Raw genomic sequence first — 15596 nt, 5'->3', positions numbered from 1 at the left:
CACTTTGTTTTCCTGCAATCTTATCATTCTGTGCATCTTATGTCCAGCCCTCCACAATCATTGGAACATATTTCCTGATTCTGGGTTTCTCTTAGTACAAATGATAACTCTTAACTTATTTGTATTCATGTCTATTTTAGTATGTTATTTTCTTGGTTAAAATAAGCTCCATGGGGAAAAAGATGAGGGATAGGTCTTACTATAATTTCCAGTTTGATGTGTAATCAAGTAATTTTTCTTGTGTAATTCCATATTTTTTCTTAATTAAGTTAAAATATTTAACATTGCCTTCAGCAGTGAATTAGAATGCCTATGTCCTGATAACTGTGAAATTTAACATTTTAAAAAATCTTTTCTAATTTACTAAATGTGACTTAATATATCTCAAAATTGAATTTTTGAGAATTTTGATTTTGATAATTACCTGAAAATTAACTTTGGAAAACAAGATTTAACTACTTATCAGTTTTTATAGAAAGAAAAAATACCTGAATAAATTATAATTGTAGTTAAGGTCTATTGCTGCCCTGTGCCAGCACAGGAAAAAATGATGAGAATGCCCAAATTGTAATGCACTGAATCATAGACCTATACTAATAGAATTACCAGAGGTGTACTTCATTGAATTAGCCAACATAATGAAATTCATTTCAAGGAATAAAACTCCAAGAACATAAAAAAGAGATACTAGAGAAAAATTTGGAAACGGGAAATTTTTGCTGCCATATAGAATTATATCATTAATCATTGTAGAAGTTTGATTTTCTTTTTGGTTTGTTTTTTAATAAAGCCATCATAATAACATTATATTATCGGATAAAAAATTGAATGAAACAGATTTAATGCAATAAAAGAAATAACCCTTCTCTCTCCACTTTGCCTTGCTAAAGCCTTCCCTCCAGTTTATTCTGTTTGTTCCTTCTGATACACAGTTGTTAGGATGTTGTCTGCCTTTGTAGATCATGGACTCCATGATGACAGGGACCTTAGTTTTGCCTTTCTTTGCATCCTATGTTCTTAAGAACAGTTTTATGGAACATAGGTACTTGATAAATGTGTTTTGATTTTGACAGTTTAAACCTAATTTTTTTGGCTGACTATAAACTTTATCAAATGTCTTTCAAACCAAAACAGTAAACATAGAAGCATAGTATTTCAAGATTTTTGGACATTATAAGCAACAAGTCTGGTGGGGAGGTAGTATAAAAAGTAGTGTGCCCATTTTGCAATTATTAAACTGAGGTTCAGAGAGAGATTAAATGTTTTGGCCAACATTACTCATCAAGCAATTGTACATTCAGATAAGTTACAGCAAAGTTACAGTTTTGTGATCTGATGAAGATGCCTAAACTTAGAGCTTATGGTCTCACCTGGGTTTATCCTGATAATAGTTTTGTTATATGCTTATATTAAATGGCATGTTTCATAAGGACAGATTACCCCTTTCCCAATCTTGCTTGTTTCTGTTTTTCTTCCCCTGGCAAGCATTCAAATAACAACAACTAGCAGATATGTGGTTTTGGTTGTTAGTTGTTTTCTTATACTTAAAAAAAAGGGATATTTGGAATGAAGCAGTAATGTAAACAAAATATTCTTTTTGACTCCTCAGTAGGAGGAATTTAGGATTATCCTAAAATGTAAATCTAGAAGAGAACTTTGACTATTTGAACTCTTCATTTTTCAGATAAGGAGTATGTTTCAAAATAAGAGAACATTAGAGAAATTAAGATATTTACCCAGGTAGTAAATGAGAGAGGCAGAAAGTTTTTCAGGATATGAACTGAAACAATTAAATTATTTTATTTTATTTTTAAATTTTGATGATATCATTTGTAACAATCTTTATACTTATATTTTATATTTGTTGACTCGAGTTTACATTAGGATGTGATGAAACTGTTCAAGATTTTTTTTAAAAAATCTTATTAATAAGATCAAGGTTTAGATGAACTACTTGATTTATAACAATTAAATAATTCTCCTTTTCCCTTTTTTACTAATAGGAATTCTAACTCTTGTCTCTACAGAGGCTGTTGGTGTGACCAGTCAGCGACCAGTATTTTGCCCTTTTCATAAAAAGGAACAACTGAAGCTCTATTGTGAGACCTGTGATAAACTGACATGCCGAGACTGCCAGTTATTAGAGCATAAAGAACATAGGTAACAACAAAGTAATATGTAATTGAGGTAAAGCTAGAAAGTTTAATCTAGCTCAAAAACAAACTACTTTGTATAAGCTTTAACAATTCTTCTTGCTACAGTGGTCTATGAAAAATGGCCGTTGAATGCTTCCTTTATTTACTATCATGGATATTTTTAGTAATCGAGGTGTTATCTGAAACCAAATAGAATTTTAAAATCATATTATATTCAATTTACTTAATCTGTTCTCTGAGACAATAGCATGTTTTCTTCCAGGTACAATTGTATTTAATGGGAAACTTTCTAGAAACTTAAAATCTTATTTTGAAATATGATTTTCATGTTCAAATTATATATGCTTAAGCATACCTACATGCAGTGAAACCTGATGAATTGTGTTTTGTTTATACCAGTAGAACTAGAAATCTGTCTCCCTGCTATCAGTGAACATTTTTGGTACCTATTATATGTGCACCTGGTATTAGTATTTGATCTTTTTTTTCCAAGACTAGAATTCATTTAGAGAGTTTTTCATTGAAGAATTGAACTAAGATTATTTCAGAGTAAAATAATTTCCATATATGTAATTTGAAATAGTCAATTTATTCATGCATCTAAATATCTCATAAAAATAATGCCTAATCAAATTCTTTGATTTCTGAAAAGCAGAATTAGGGTTAGATATTATAGATTCTCTAATGATATACCAGGTAAAGAATCAGAATTGTGCATTTTCTTTACTATGGGTAAGTTGGCATTTCTGTATTTATGCCCGATCATTTGTTTCAGCATGGTTGAATGGGCTTGAATTCAATATTAAAGGTTTGTCACTTCATTTCCTTCCTATAACAAATGGGAAATTTTTAATATTGAGAAGATAGAGACAGTTGTCTAGCTTGTAGGGTGCACCAGACCAAAGAATATGTGAGCTAGATAATTTGATAAAAATGAGACAATGGCTAATACATACATATACATATATGTGTGTGTGTGTGTGTGTGTGTGTATGCATTTGTTAATACAAATACCAAATGCTTTGTGTTAATAATCACATCATGCTCCCTAGTTAATATTACAAAATACCAATTAATTACCATGACTAATTTTTGAATAATATTTTCAATTTAAGATCTTTTGCTAGAAAAATACTTTGCTCATGGTGTTTGATTAAATTATACGTATCAAAAGTCAAAAAGAAATTTGATTAAGATCTCATTTGTCAAAATATCAGAATTATAAGATTTGATGCTTTAGACTTTTTCTGCTTGAAACTGTAACTTAAAAGGTTTTATGCAGTATATAGTATCTTTGACCTTAAAATTACCTATAGTAGTAGGGAGGCATATAAAATATTCCTGAAGTTGTGGTAGTGTAAGCATAATCCAAAGTATTTTTGTGCAAATAGATTAAAGGATACTTAATTGGATTACTTTTTATATGTAAATATAATGACCCCTAAATTCTTGGAAGTCCTTTCTAAAGGAATTTTACTGTTTAAAGTTTACATATGAATCAAAAGCTTCCCTTCTCTAAATGGTGCTCCTTTGGCACCACACAATAAACACCTTATTTATGGCAAAAACAAAAGCTCAACTTAGAATAAAATATGACTATATTTACAAATGTTTAATTCAAGAGTTTCTTTGGGTTTCATCATGAAGTTTGATAAATTATACTTGCTTTAGAAAAATTGACACGTTTTTCATGTGTTCCATTTTCCTCCCTTTGTCTTTTTTTCTCCCACTTCGATTTCTCCTTTTCTTTTTGCCTTTCCATAACCTGCAATTGAAGTATGTTATTGCTTGTATTTTTATTTTTCATTTTCTCTTTATTTTATATGAATGAAATGTTTATTTTTGAAAGTGAATCCAAGGACTGTGTTAAGTTTTTATTTATGTAACCTTTGAGCTATTTTTTTCCCCACTGTAAGTCAGTGATCTTCCTGCCCTCCTGCTCTGAAAGAAGACAAATTAAGATTCTAACCCCTATTTTCTTATACTCTGTAGAAATAAAGCTCTTGGCTTTAAGAATTAGAACCTGTCATTAAGGAGGGAAAAGAACAAGGATAGCAAAGGTAAAGGGGGGGAAGTAGGCACTGGACCTTTGTGAATTCCCAGGAGAAGGAAGTCTCCTAAAAGTGCAACTCAGGACCTTCTTTGCAACTTGGCTTGCTGTGGCCTAGAGCAGCTCAAATAGAGTTTGACCCTATTTCAATATGCCTGCATTTGCAGGAATTTAGCATAACTTAAAAGTGTTTTTAAGAGTCAAATCTATTAAAATTCACCTGTTTTGTTGATTTTTTTTAAATGTTTCAAAACACAAATAGAAAAGGGGGGCCACTAAATCCATAATAAGGATCTCTGCATATTGACAGTTTTAAAATGTGATATTATCCTGTTGTTTTGCATTTTTATTATTTTATCTCCCCATTACATTTTAATAATTTGATTCAGGCTACTCTCAGGAATGTTGTGGCCGCCCTCATTTCTGACCTAAAGTAATGAGAGAAGTACCTAGCGTCCCAGGATCATAATGGGTCTGAAGGAGGACCTCGCTGATCTCTGATCTTCCTGATTTTGAACTTGCAGTAAATGATCAAAAGAGATGGTTCTGTGTTCAAATAAATAACACCTAAATAGCTTGTAAAGCAACCACAAGATAGCAAAATTAAGATGGAATGATATAATGGAAACCCTTGAATTGGGCATCAGCAATACAGAAAACCAAGCTTGACCCCAGCAAGAATAGTGAAACCAAGCTAACCTAACAATATCAGGGGGCTGCTTTCACAAATCCCCCATGTTTTCTTATGCATAAGATCAAGAGATGTGGGCTAATTAAATAATGAAAATAATTAGGTTAGCTTCAGATTGATCAGGTCCTGTAACATTTCAGCAATTCAGTTAATATGGAGGGAAATCTTTATTGAAATGCCTCTGGAATCCTATCTCTTCGTTGATAATATTCTTTTTTAAGTGCCTTGGTGAAGGCTTAATGCCATGCTTTTAAATTTTGAGAATGATATATTTTTAGTGAATTATGATCCATTTTTAGGGAATCATGATCCAGAGTACTTTGAACAGGATGAATTAGTTGCTACCAAATTTAATTTACATAAATGTAAAATTTTTCTTTGGGGTAAAAAAAAATCTATACCACAAGCACAGAGATCTAGAACCACAGACATTATTTCCTACTGAAAAGATTGGTGGATATCAGTATACTCCTTACTCAATATGAATTAATATTCTTCAAATAATCTTAATACTTTCATCTGCATAAAAGCTTCATGGTGACCTAAGTTTTAGAGATAGCAACCCCCTTACTCTCTACCTTGGTCTGACCATATCTTAGAGTATTATATCAAGTACTAGCTGCCATATTTTTCATAAAACAAAATATGTTTTATCGTCTCACTCTGGTGTTAAGAAAACAACATGCTGGAAGTGGTATTAGAGATAGCAGCCAAGATGGTAAGAGTCCTTGAGGAGGTGGTCACTCTGTGACTTGAGAAGTAATTAGACTTGGTGGATTGGAGGGAAGATTAAACTAAGTAAAGTACATAGACAGTCTTTAGTACTGAAGCTTTTGGATCAAGAGTTAATACTTGGTCTGATTAGCCTATGAGGGCAAAACTAAGAGCTCTAAGATGAAAGTTGCAAAGGAAAATTTGAAGCTCAGTATAAGGGAACTTTGAAAATAGTCTGAATTGTCTTCAAAGATAAGGGACTTACGGTTCAGAATGCTGGTAAGTTTTCCCCCCTCATTATAGAAGGTAGCGGACCACTTCTTGAGGATACAGTGCTGCAAAGGATTTTGGTAAAGCCTGAGTTTACCTAGAATGCTTCTGATATTCTTTCCAGTTCTGAGGTTCTGTGAAACTTAGCCTGAGCAGTTATATGTGACATAGCATACTAAAGTAATTGTGGAGGAAGAGGAAGGGAAATCACCCTTAAAATTAAGACAATAAACTTTAAAGAATTTAAGGACCAGATCTAAACTTTCTGTCTTTTGAAATTTTATACTTCAGTTTATCATTATAATAATTTTAAACACATTCTAACTTAATTGTGCAGCTTTAATGAACTCTTGGAATAATTCCAGCTACTCATGTTCCTATATGTAGGCATGAATATAATAACCTTTTTTCAGTGAATGTTTTCTACCTGCCACCTTGCCCCCTCCCCTTACCTTTCTCCAAGGATTCCCAAAGTGAAAAAGAATTTTAGCCCTTGATATAAATAATGCATGGCCTTACAAAAAAAAAAAAATTCCCACATACATGTTACATTCTGTACTTTAAATTCATTCTGTCAAGAAGTGTATAACATGGCTAATAATTGTGTACTTTTCCTCCTCCCCCTTAAGGAATTTTGGTATTTATCTTTCCCTATTTTGTTGTCATCATATCAAATGTTCTTTTGGTTCTGCTTACTTTACTCTGTATTAGTTTGTATCATTTTCTTGATTTCTCAGAAAGGTTTTCATTATTTCTTACAACATGATAGTATTCCATTAATTTTTTCTTAAATAAATATGTTGTGTTTTAAACATTTTGCTCTGAGGAGCCAAACTAACATATTATCTATACCTAGCATGTCTTAGAAGATAAATGGCTTCCCCTTCTACCCTTCCCCCAAAATGTCAATTTAAAAATTTCTTTGATACTGAAATTCATTAGTCTTTCTTTTTTAGTAGAAGATAAACTTTTTGTGGCATCCATAGAAATTTCAGAATCAGGTTAGAAACTAGTAATTCAGTCCCCTCATTAGCTTATTCTGTCTGGGTTGTTCATTTTAATTAGCTTTAGGTATTGGGGGAGAGATGGGAAAACTCCACTTATCAAAGAAGGATCTGCTACACATTTTACCCTATAAATCCAGAAAAATGCTTGAAATGGAGTTGACAAATTTATTTTATTTTTAATTTCTATTTCATTAAAATTCTTGAATTATCTTATGGATTTTTTTAGGTCTTTTTCTTTTTTGCAAGGCAAATAGGATTAAGTGGCTTGCCCAAGGCCACACAGCTAGGTAATTATTAAGTGTCTGAGGCCGGATTTGAACTCAGGTACTCCTGACTCCAGGGCCAGTGCTCTATCCACTGTGCCACCTAGCTGCCCCTATCTAATGGATTTTTCTATTTTAAATTGAACAAATTGTTGTAGTAATGAATTCACTATAGTTTTTGTAATTTTATTCATGTGTCATTTTTGCCATGCACAGTGCAGTTTATTATGGTATAAATTATAATTATTAAGCACATATTTTTATAGAAATATTTTGTTTTCCAATTATGTACAATAGTGGTTTGTACCAGTCATTTCCCCCCCTTCCTCCCCCCAACAGAAGACAATTTGTTTCCATGATACACAAATATCAAAATTGAATGAAGCACATTATTTAAAGGAAATGTTTTTAAGAAAATTATTACTTGATAATCCTTTTAAACTATTGCATCATTCTTTGTCTTAGCTTATGTAAGTTTGTTTTGATTTGTAGATCGATTAGATTTTTAAAATATGCTAATTTACTTATTTTCTTCAGATATCAGTTTATTGAAGAGGCTTTTCAGAATCAAAAAGTGATCATAGATACATTAATTACTAAGCTAATGGAAAAAACAAAATATATAAAGTTTACTGGAAATCAGATTCAAAACAGGTAATAAAATTTTATTGTAAAATTTTATTTTGCAATTTACTTTAACTTTTATATCATTCTTTTCATTAATTTTTGCCTTTTGATGTTGCTAAAGTGTTTTTTTAAACATTGTATCTAAATTTCATAATTGTAACAATACCTACTTGTTTGTGCTGTTCAAACTGAAATGAGATTATGCTTGAGTGACATCTTATGAAATTTACTTTCTCCCCCCTTTAAATTGAGAGTACAGATGCAATTTAGACATTAATGACAGCAAATTGCCATTATGAAAGTCTCTGATTTAACGATTTCACAGCAAAGTTCTATGAGTTTTGACTATAAGAGCAGGAAGTAAGTGTGAGTGGGGGAGACTGTTAGGTTATATATGTCTACAAATACCATTTCACTTATCTGTCCTTCCATTTTGTTTTTTGCAAGTCTGCTTTAGGCCAAGAAACCAGAACAATAAACTTAAAAATTATTTGCTTTTTAAAAAATTATCTCAAGGGAAGAAGGTAATAATAGCTAACATTTATATATCACTTACTGTGTTTCAGGCACTGTACTAAGAACTTCACATTTATTCTCATTTGATCCTCACAATAATTTTACACATGGGGAAACTGAGGCACAGGAGATTAAATAACTTGCCCAGGGTCACACAGCTAGTAAGTGTCTGAGATCATATATGAACTCAGGTCTTCCTGACTCCAGACCGTTCCTTTTATCTATTGTACCACTTAACAACCCAAGAAAGAGATTTTTACTTTTACATTATTACTAAGTTAATTTAAAATTAGGTGTAGAAAAGTTTTATTTGAACATTATTGGAAACACTGGTGGTAAAAGAGAGTAGTTAAATAGTACTGAAGCCTTTTACAAAACTATTTAATTCCTACTGCCAGTTCATTGTGGTTTAACTTCTCAGATTGATTTATAAGATTTCTTTGTTGTATGGCAGCTAACACTTTAAAGATTTTTTTTAATCTGGAATAGAAATAAATATCCTTACTTTAATGGGAAAGATTAATATTTTATTTATTTATTTATTCTGCAATTCAGATGGTTCGCATTTTATTCATCCATAACCTTACCTTGCTGATTAGAATTAATTAAGTAGCAGTTGCATTTTTTTGTTTTGTGGGTTGATGAGAGGGTTTGAGGTATTTCTTTTTTTTTTAGCACCTCCACTCCCACATCTATTGTTAGCTACTTCTCCCCAACCAAAGGGAAAAATATTTTTTTAATTCTTCAAAGTGAAACTCATATAGCCTCAGGAAATGGAAGCTCCTTTCTATGCTAATCAGATTGAAATCATATAATAAAATTACCTCTTTCAAAAGTTAGAAGAGTATATAACATTTAATTAGTTTTTAAAATTTTGTTGTTGTGTTTTGGTTGTTTTTCCAATTGGAAAAATAAGTATACTGTAATTCAAAAATTCTTGATCCTCATAGGCAATTTTCTCCACATTTCATGTGAAGATGACAACTAAAATTACAAAATGAGACTATAACCAGTAGGTATAAAAATCCCTAATGTAGTAAATTCCTGAAATTTAGTGGTACTGTAATTTTTTTTAACCCAGTCCCTGGGGGGGAAATAAGTAAAAATATAAACTCTACTTACTAATAGATTTGTCAAGATACTAAATAAATCATAAAATATAACTAAAGGTTTTAAGAAAAGCTTTTTAAAAGGTTTTAAAATTACATAAGTGAAGCTGATTCATATTTATAAAATTAAATTATGAAACATGAAATCTAATGCTTTGTGAAATTATGAATAAATCAAATTCTAGATTGTATGACAATTTTATGAGTATATAATTCATATTAAAGTATATGAAATATTTTGGGCAGCAGCTATTGCCTTTTACCCTGTATAGAGTATTAATTTTTAACATTTGGTCATTCCTTTTTTTTAATATTCTCCAGTTTATTTAGTGTTCTTTCACTCTGGTCCCCAGAATGAACATAGTATGCCAGGTATCATCTTGACTTGCCCAATGTTACGGTGCCTCTCTCATTTGCCACAATTTTTCACCTATTACTAATGGTGACTATGATCCTCTGCTGCCAGTCTTTCCATATCTAAAGATGAACATCATCTCTTCCACATAACATGAGCAATCCTTACCCTCCTCAGTACTTACCTTGAGCATCAGCGTCATGTTTGTCATATTTTTGCTTTTTTAATTTCCAAGAGAAATTGCCAGAGAAAAGAGTGAAAAAACAATTTGAGCATCCCCATCAGCTTTGGGCTTCATTCTTTCCTGTTAAGGCTTATTTTATTTTTGATGTTGTCCTTTATCATCTATTCAGTATGCCTAGTCTCCTAGTTTTCCAGACCAAGCATATTCTTGGGCCATCCTCTCTGCCAGCCCTTCCTTCCATCTTCACCAGAGAGGTGTAAGCCCCTTGAGAGCAGGGACTGTTTTGTTTTTTTTTGTTTTTAATTTCCCCAAGTGTCTGACAGGTGGTAAGCAGTTGAAAGCCTATTGATTGATTTTGTTAAGTCCTTGGATCCACATGATTCTCATTAGATAATTCTTGACCTTTTGTTGGAATAGTTTTTATTCTACTCCGAGATTTATTCTTGTGCATCTCTCACCTTTATCTTGAAAACTTTTCCCTATCACATTTTAGTTTTTGAAATGTTAGCTAATTTGTTCTCTGAAATCTTTGAATGTTCTTCCCTTGCATCTGGAATCTCTCTCTCTCTCTCTCTCTCTCTCTCTCTCTCTTTTTAATCACCAGTTATATAGAGAGAAGTGATTACTTGATTCCTAGGACATCTGTCCTATCATTTTCATTCCAGCAGCCAGTTCCTCCTGGTTAATAATGATACTAATGATAGGTAATCTTTTTATAGTATTTACTGTGTTTATCACAGATCTGAACGCTTTCTAATTATTGCTTCATTTATACCTGGCTAACCACTCAGGGTCATCGGGACCTTCATTGGCTTCAGGCCTTAGACCCAATGTAGTGTGCACTGCCTCACCCCAAGCAGCCACACAGCAGCAAAAAGGATTCACAATAACATTTCTGCTTGATGATCCCCTCTCTTTTGAATGATGAAATTACTAAGAAATTATTTGCTGATCTGATTTTGGTAGAATTTCAGTAAACGCTCCATAATTGAAATGCCCAACATTCTATCATGCTTCAATCTCAATACATGACTCTTGACCTGTTTTCTAACTGTACTTACATTATTAGCCTTTTCCTGGTTGTTTGTAGTATACTCAAATGGCATTCATTTTTGTTTCACATTCCCACAGATCTGCTCTACTTTATGTAGTGTCAATTTGTGTGAGGATATCTGTAGCTGTGGATTTTTCTACTGGTGACTTTTTTTTGTTTTATCTCCCATCAATTTAATGAGTATCCAGTACTATTGCTTCTTTTTATTGCTACTATCATATTTTTACCTTTATGATATATGTAGACAGTGTTATTCCTCCAGCCCTTTCAGCTTAAAGCTCTTTTTATCAGAGTGTAAGACATCCAGCTTTTGATGGTGTTTCCCATCTCTGACTAAGAATTAGTCATTCTTATTTTGTCAGCTGTGATCTACAAGTCTGAATTTTTGTTATATCTTACATTCATTTCTTATGCAGATGATAGTTTTCTCTTTTGTCATCAAATTTCCATTGCCTTGGTACTTCTGAGAAGGGAATTCTTTGATTGTCTTTGATCCTTACTGGATGTTTTTATCTGTTTCTGTGTTTCTCCTTGTGTCATTCTTTCAAGGATAGGTGTTTGCTTTTTTCTAAAAACATACAACCTCTCTCTTGTATACTGAATTTTAAATGTGGTTTTATCAACTCTAACTATACAGCTCTCCTTTTTTCGTTCTTGTCTAATATTTTTCCACTCCAACCTCTGACAAAAGTTATTTCCCCAAGCTACTCTATTCCTCACCCTCCACCTCCTTTAAAATCTCTTTTCTTTTAGAAACATTTTGTTAGTCTTTACAACCTTGGGGATAGGAGAGCTATTCCTAGAATCTCTTCACTTTTTATTCCAAGTTATCAGCATGGAGAAATCCAGATAAATCACCTAATCTTTTTTGATCCTCCTTGTTTCACCAATTTGTCCCACTCACCAATCTGCTCCTTTAATTTCTTTTGTTCTTGGATTATTCCACTTAGTACTTTCTCCTTTTGCCTTTTCTTCCTTAGAATTAGGGATTGGACTAGTGCTTTCCTTGGAAAATGGAAGCCCTGGGTGAGACTTCGGTTAGTGAGGTAACCCTCTCAAATCCTTCCCAAACAAAGTATGAATTCTGGTAACACTGGGATAAAAGACCGGAATGGATCATGAACAGAACACTGCTGAGTGAGAACCTGGACATAAAGGAGGATACAACCCTCTGCAAAGGCAAGGCCTGGACTGCACAGGCAACATCTTGAACAACTACAAGTCAGGAATCAGACCCCCAAGCCCCAGCAAATACAAAAACAAAAAACTTGGATCTAAACTCCCTAGACCCCAGGATCAGAGCTAAAACAACAAAGATGAGCAAAAATAACTAAAATTGAGTGCGAGGGAAAACTACTTTACAGACAAAGAGGATAAAAATGCCATGTCTGAAGAAAGTCAGTCCCTTTCCCAGGGTCCCAGTCAGCCTGTGATAGAGGTTCAGCTTGGACCCAGGTCTGCCTGACTTCAAACCTGCCTTTCCATCTCTGTTCTACATTTCCTCCTGGGGAAAAAAGCTATTAGTTCTTTTTTATTTCCCATTTATCTTAAAATTGAGAAAGACAGAAAAAAAATATTTTGTTTTACCCGATTTGTGAAGCATTCTTTTATTTCTCTTATCTCAGGCACCCCATGTTTCTGCTTTTTGTAAGTCCATCAAATGCATATTTTCTCCTCTTACCATATCTTTTAGCCACTATGAACATCTTTTTTTTTTTTAAGGTTTTTTGGCAAGGCAATGGGGTTAAGTGGCTTGCCCAAGGCCACACAGCTAGGTAATTATTAAGTGTCTGAGGCTGGATTTGAACTCAGGTACTCCTGACTCCAGGGCCAGTACTCTATCCACTGTGCCACCTAGCTGCCCCCACTATGAACATCTTAATCTTACTTATATTTTTCATTCCAATTGGAAAACTCTTAGATATTAATACCAAATTTGATTATAATAAAATGATTGGTCATTGTATTTGAGACTTAGAGGCAGTCCTTAAAACTTGTTGTCTGTGAATAACTGGAACTCATAATCCAACAATCATGGTAAAATACTCTAGGAGCTACTGCCTGGCAGATTTATCCTTGTTTCCTTTAGCAGAAATGGATTGATTTATTAAGGCTTCTTCAGGGCCATTATCATTTTTACATGATTGGGTTTATAAGAATTTTAATTTAGTAATTGATCTTTCAAACACTTGGTTATTTTTTGTTTATAGTTTAGCCTATACATGTAAGTTCTCAAGTTGATTATCTCTTGGCAATTGGAAATGGTCCAAATTAACTTCAGGTATTTAATCAGTTTTAACAATTTCTTTTCATGTTTTAGACTCCTCCCTTTTCTTTTTCATTCCCCAGAATAATTGAAGTAAATCAAAATCAAAAACAGGTGGAACAGGATATTAAAGTTGCTATATTTACTTTGATGGTAGAAATCAACAAAAAAGGGAAAGCTTTGTTGCATCAACTAGAGGTAAGTTGGCTTTTTTTTCTGCGATTATATTATTCACTGTAAATAACACTGAATTCTGACTGGAATTCCAGCTCTATCATAGGTGAACTGTATACTTTGGTGTTAAAATCTTTCTCCTCTGGAAAAAGGCAAAATAACATCTAGTTTACCCTGAATGGACGCTTGTGAGTATGAGAGTGAAGGGTGTTGTAACTCTCAGATGTTCTAAAAAACTCTTTGTAAACTAGTCTTGTACAAATGTAAGGTGATATGATCCTTGAAAAGCATATTTCTTTGTGTTTATGAAATTTTAATCAGCTTTAGAAAAATGTGTTTACTTTTTAGTTTTGATGAAACTGTATTTTAATGTATATAATTAGATTTATTTTATTTTGAATAATTTATATATGTTCAGTTACCTTTTGTTTGCTTTTTTAGTGAATTATGTTATTTTTCCTTGTGAATGGTTGAATTTCATCCTCAATATAAACAAAGCCTTCACCCTTTAATCTTTTTCTAATCTATTAATGTTTGATTATATCATTTCAAAAGTTAAACTTTCATAATTATTTTGAAATTAATAAGTTACTGTAATAGAAAACTAAATATTTAGCATATTTATGAGATTTTATTACAGAATGGTATATTTGGCATTCTTTTTATTCCATTTTTTAATATTTGGCATTCTTGAGAGCAAAAGGGATTATTCTTGGGAGGCTGGAATGAAGATGACGACAGGAGAAGAGCCTCTCTTAGGTGCTCTCTCTCAAAACTCATAAAATAAGGACTCTAAATTTTCAAGAGACAGAACCCACAGAAAGATCCTATGAGGCAGTTCTCCAGCCCAAGGTAACCTTGAAAATAGCAGAAAGGCTCCACTCCACAGGGTTAGAGGGGCGGGCCCCCAAGAGTGAAGGAACTTCAGCCTCCTGGAAGCAGCCTTAGGGTGCCTGGGAGCCATGGCTCAAGGAAGCAGGGGCAGTTTCCTGTCCTACACCCCAGGGAGCATTGGGTACAACTTGACCTTGGCAGCCCAGATCCAGGAACTGGAAGCAGGCGGAGCTGGTAAGCAGAAGCCCCCACCGCAGCTGAGCCCTAAGTATTCAGCATACCAAGAGTAGAGGAGTGGAGAGAGACTTCTGAGATTTGTCCTCTGTACCTGGATCAGGACTCTGGGTCTCTGACCACATTCAGATCCTGATCACTGTCTAGGCCCCCCCCCCCCCAATAGAACAGCAGGGCCCTCCCACCTCAACCCCATGGCAGAGGGGTGCTCTTTTGGTCATTCACAGACCAGGAGGGAAGACAGAACTTCACACATTGAGATCCTTGGGGGTGGGGAGTGGGGGGGTGTCCCAATAATACTCAAAAGCTCAGGAAGTACCCCAAGATCAGGCACAGGCAGGGGAAATGAGTTAACAGAGAATAAAGAGGAACACCATTGAGAAATACATTGTCTGCGGTACCAAGAAGGATCAAAATACTCAATCTGAAAATGAGGAAATACAAGTTCCTGCATGTAAAGACTGAAAGAAAAACAGAAATTGGGCTCAGGCTATGACAGCTCAAAAAGATTTTGAAAATCAAGTGAGGGAGATAGAAGAAAAATTGGGGAAAGAAATGAGAGAGATGCAGAAAAAACATGAAAAAGAAGTCAGTAGCTTAGTCAATGAGATTCAAAAAATGCTGAAGAAAATAGCATGTTAAAAACCAGCATAGGTCAAATGGATAAAACAGTTCAAAAAGTTGAGGAAAAGCAGAATTGGCCAGATGGGAAAAGAGATAAGAAAGCTGAGGAAAACAAATCCTTCAGAAGTAGAATGGAACTAAAGGAAGCTGCTGACTTTACGAGAAGTCAAGACACAGTACTTCAAAACCAAAAGAATGAAAAATTAGAAGAAAATGTGAAACATCTCATTGAAAAAACAACTGATCTTGAAAACAGGTTCAGGAAAGATAATTTAAAGGAGTACCTGAAAGTCATGATCAGGAAAAGAACCTTGAAATCTTTTTTAAATTATTCCTACAGGAAAATTGCCTAGATATCCTAGAAGCAGAGGGCAAAATAGAAATTGAGAAAATTCACCGATCTCCCCCAGAAAGAGATCCAAAAAAAACAACCCCCAGGAATATTATAGCCAAGTTCCAGAACTCCCA

The 15596-nt window shown here is 33.5% G+C and overlaps 1 protein-coding gene across 1 annotated transcript in view; it reads left to right on the top strand.

Annotated features, from left to right (window-relative positions):
• The window catches only part of TRIM24 (tripartite motif containing 24), a 111173-nt gene that overhangs the window by 65725 nt on the left and 29852 nt on the right, over nt 1-15596 (top strand). The window contains exons 4-6 of the mRNA XM_074195272.1: nt 2028-2160; nt 7689-7805; nt 13346-13460. Of these exons, the coding sequence (XP_074051373.1) occupies nt 2028-2160; nt 7689-7805; nt 13346-13460 (365 nt within the window). The remainder of the gene's footprint in view (nt 1-2027; nt 2161-7688; nt 7806-13345; nt 13461-15596) is intronic.

This window comes from Macrotis lagotis, chromosome 7, assembly GCF_037893015.1.
Source record: "Macrotis lagotis isolate mMagLag1 chromosome 7, bilby.v1.9.chrom.fasta, whole genome shotgun sequence".
In the NCBI taxonomy this organism is placed as follows: Eukaryota; Metazoa; Chordata; class Mammalia; order Peramelemorphia; family Peramelidae; genus Macrotis; species Macrotis lagotis.
The sequence above is the reverse complement of the archived record's forward strand: the minus strand, read 5'-3'. Positions and strand labels throughout refer to the sequence as shown.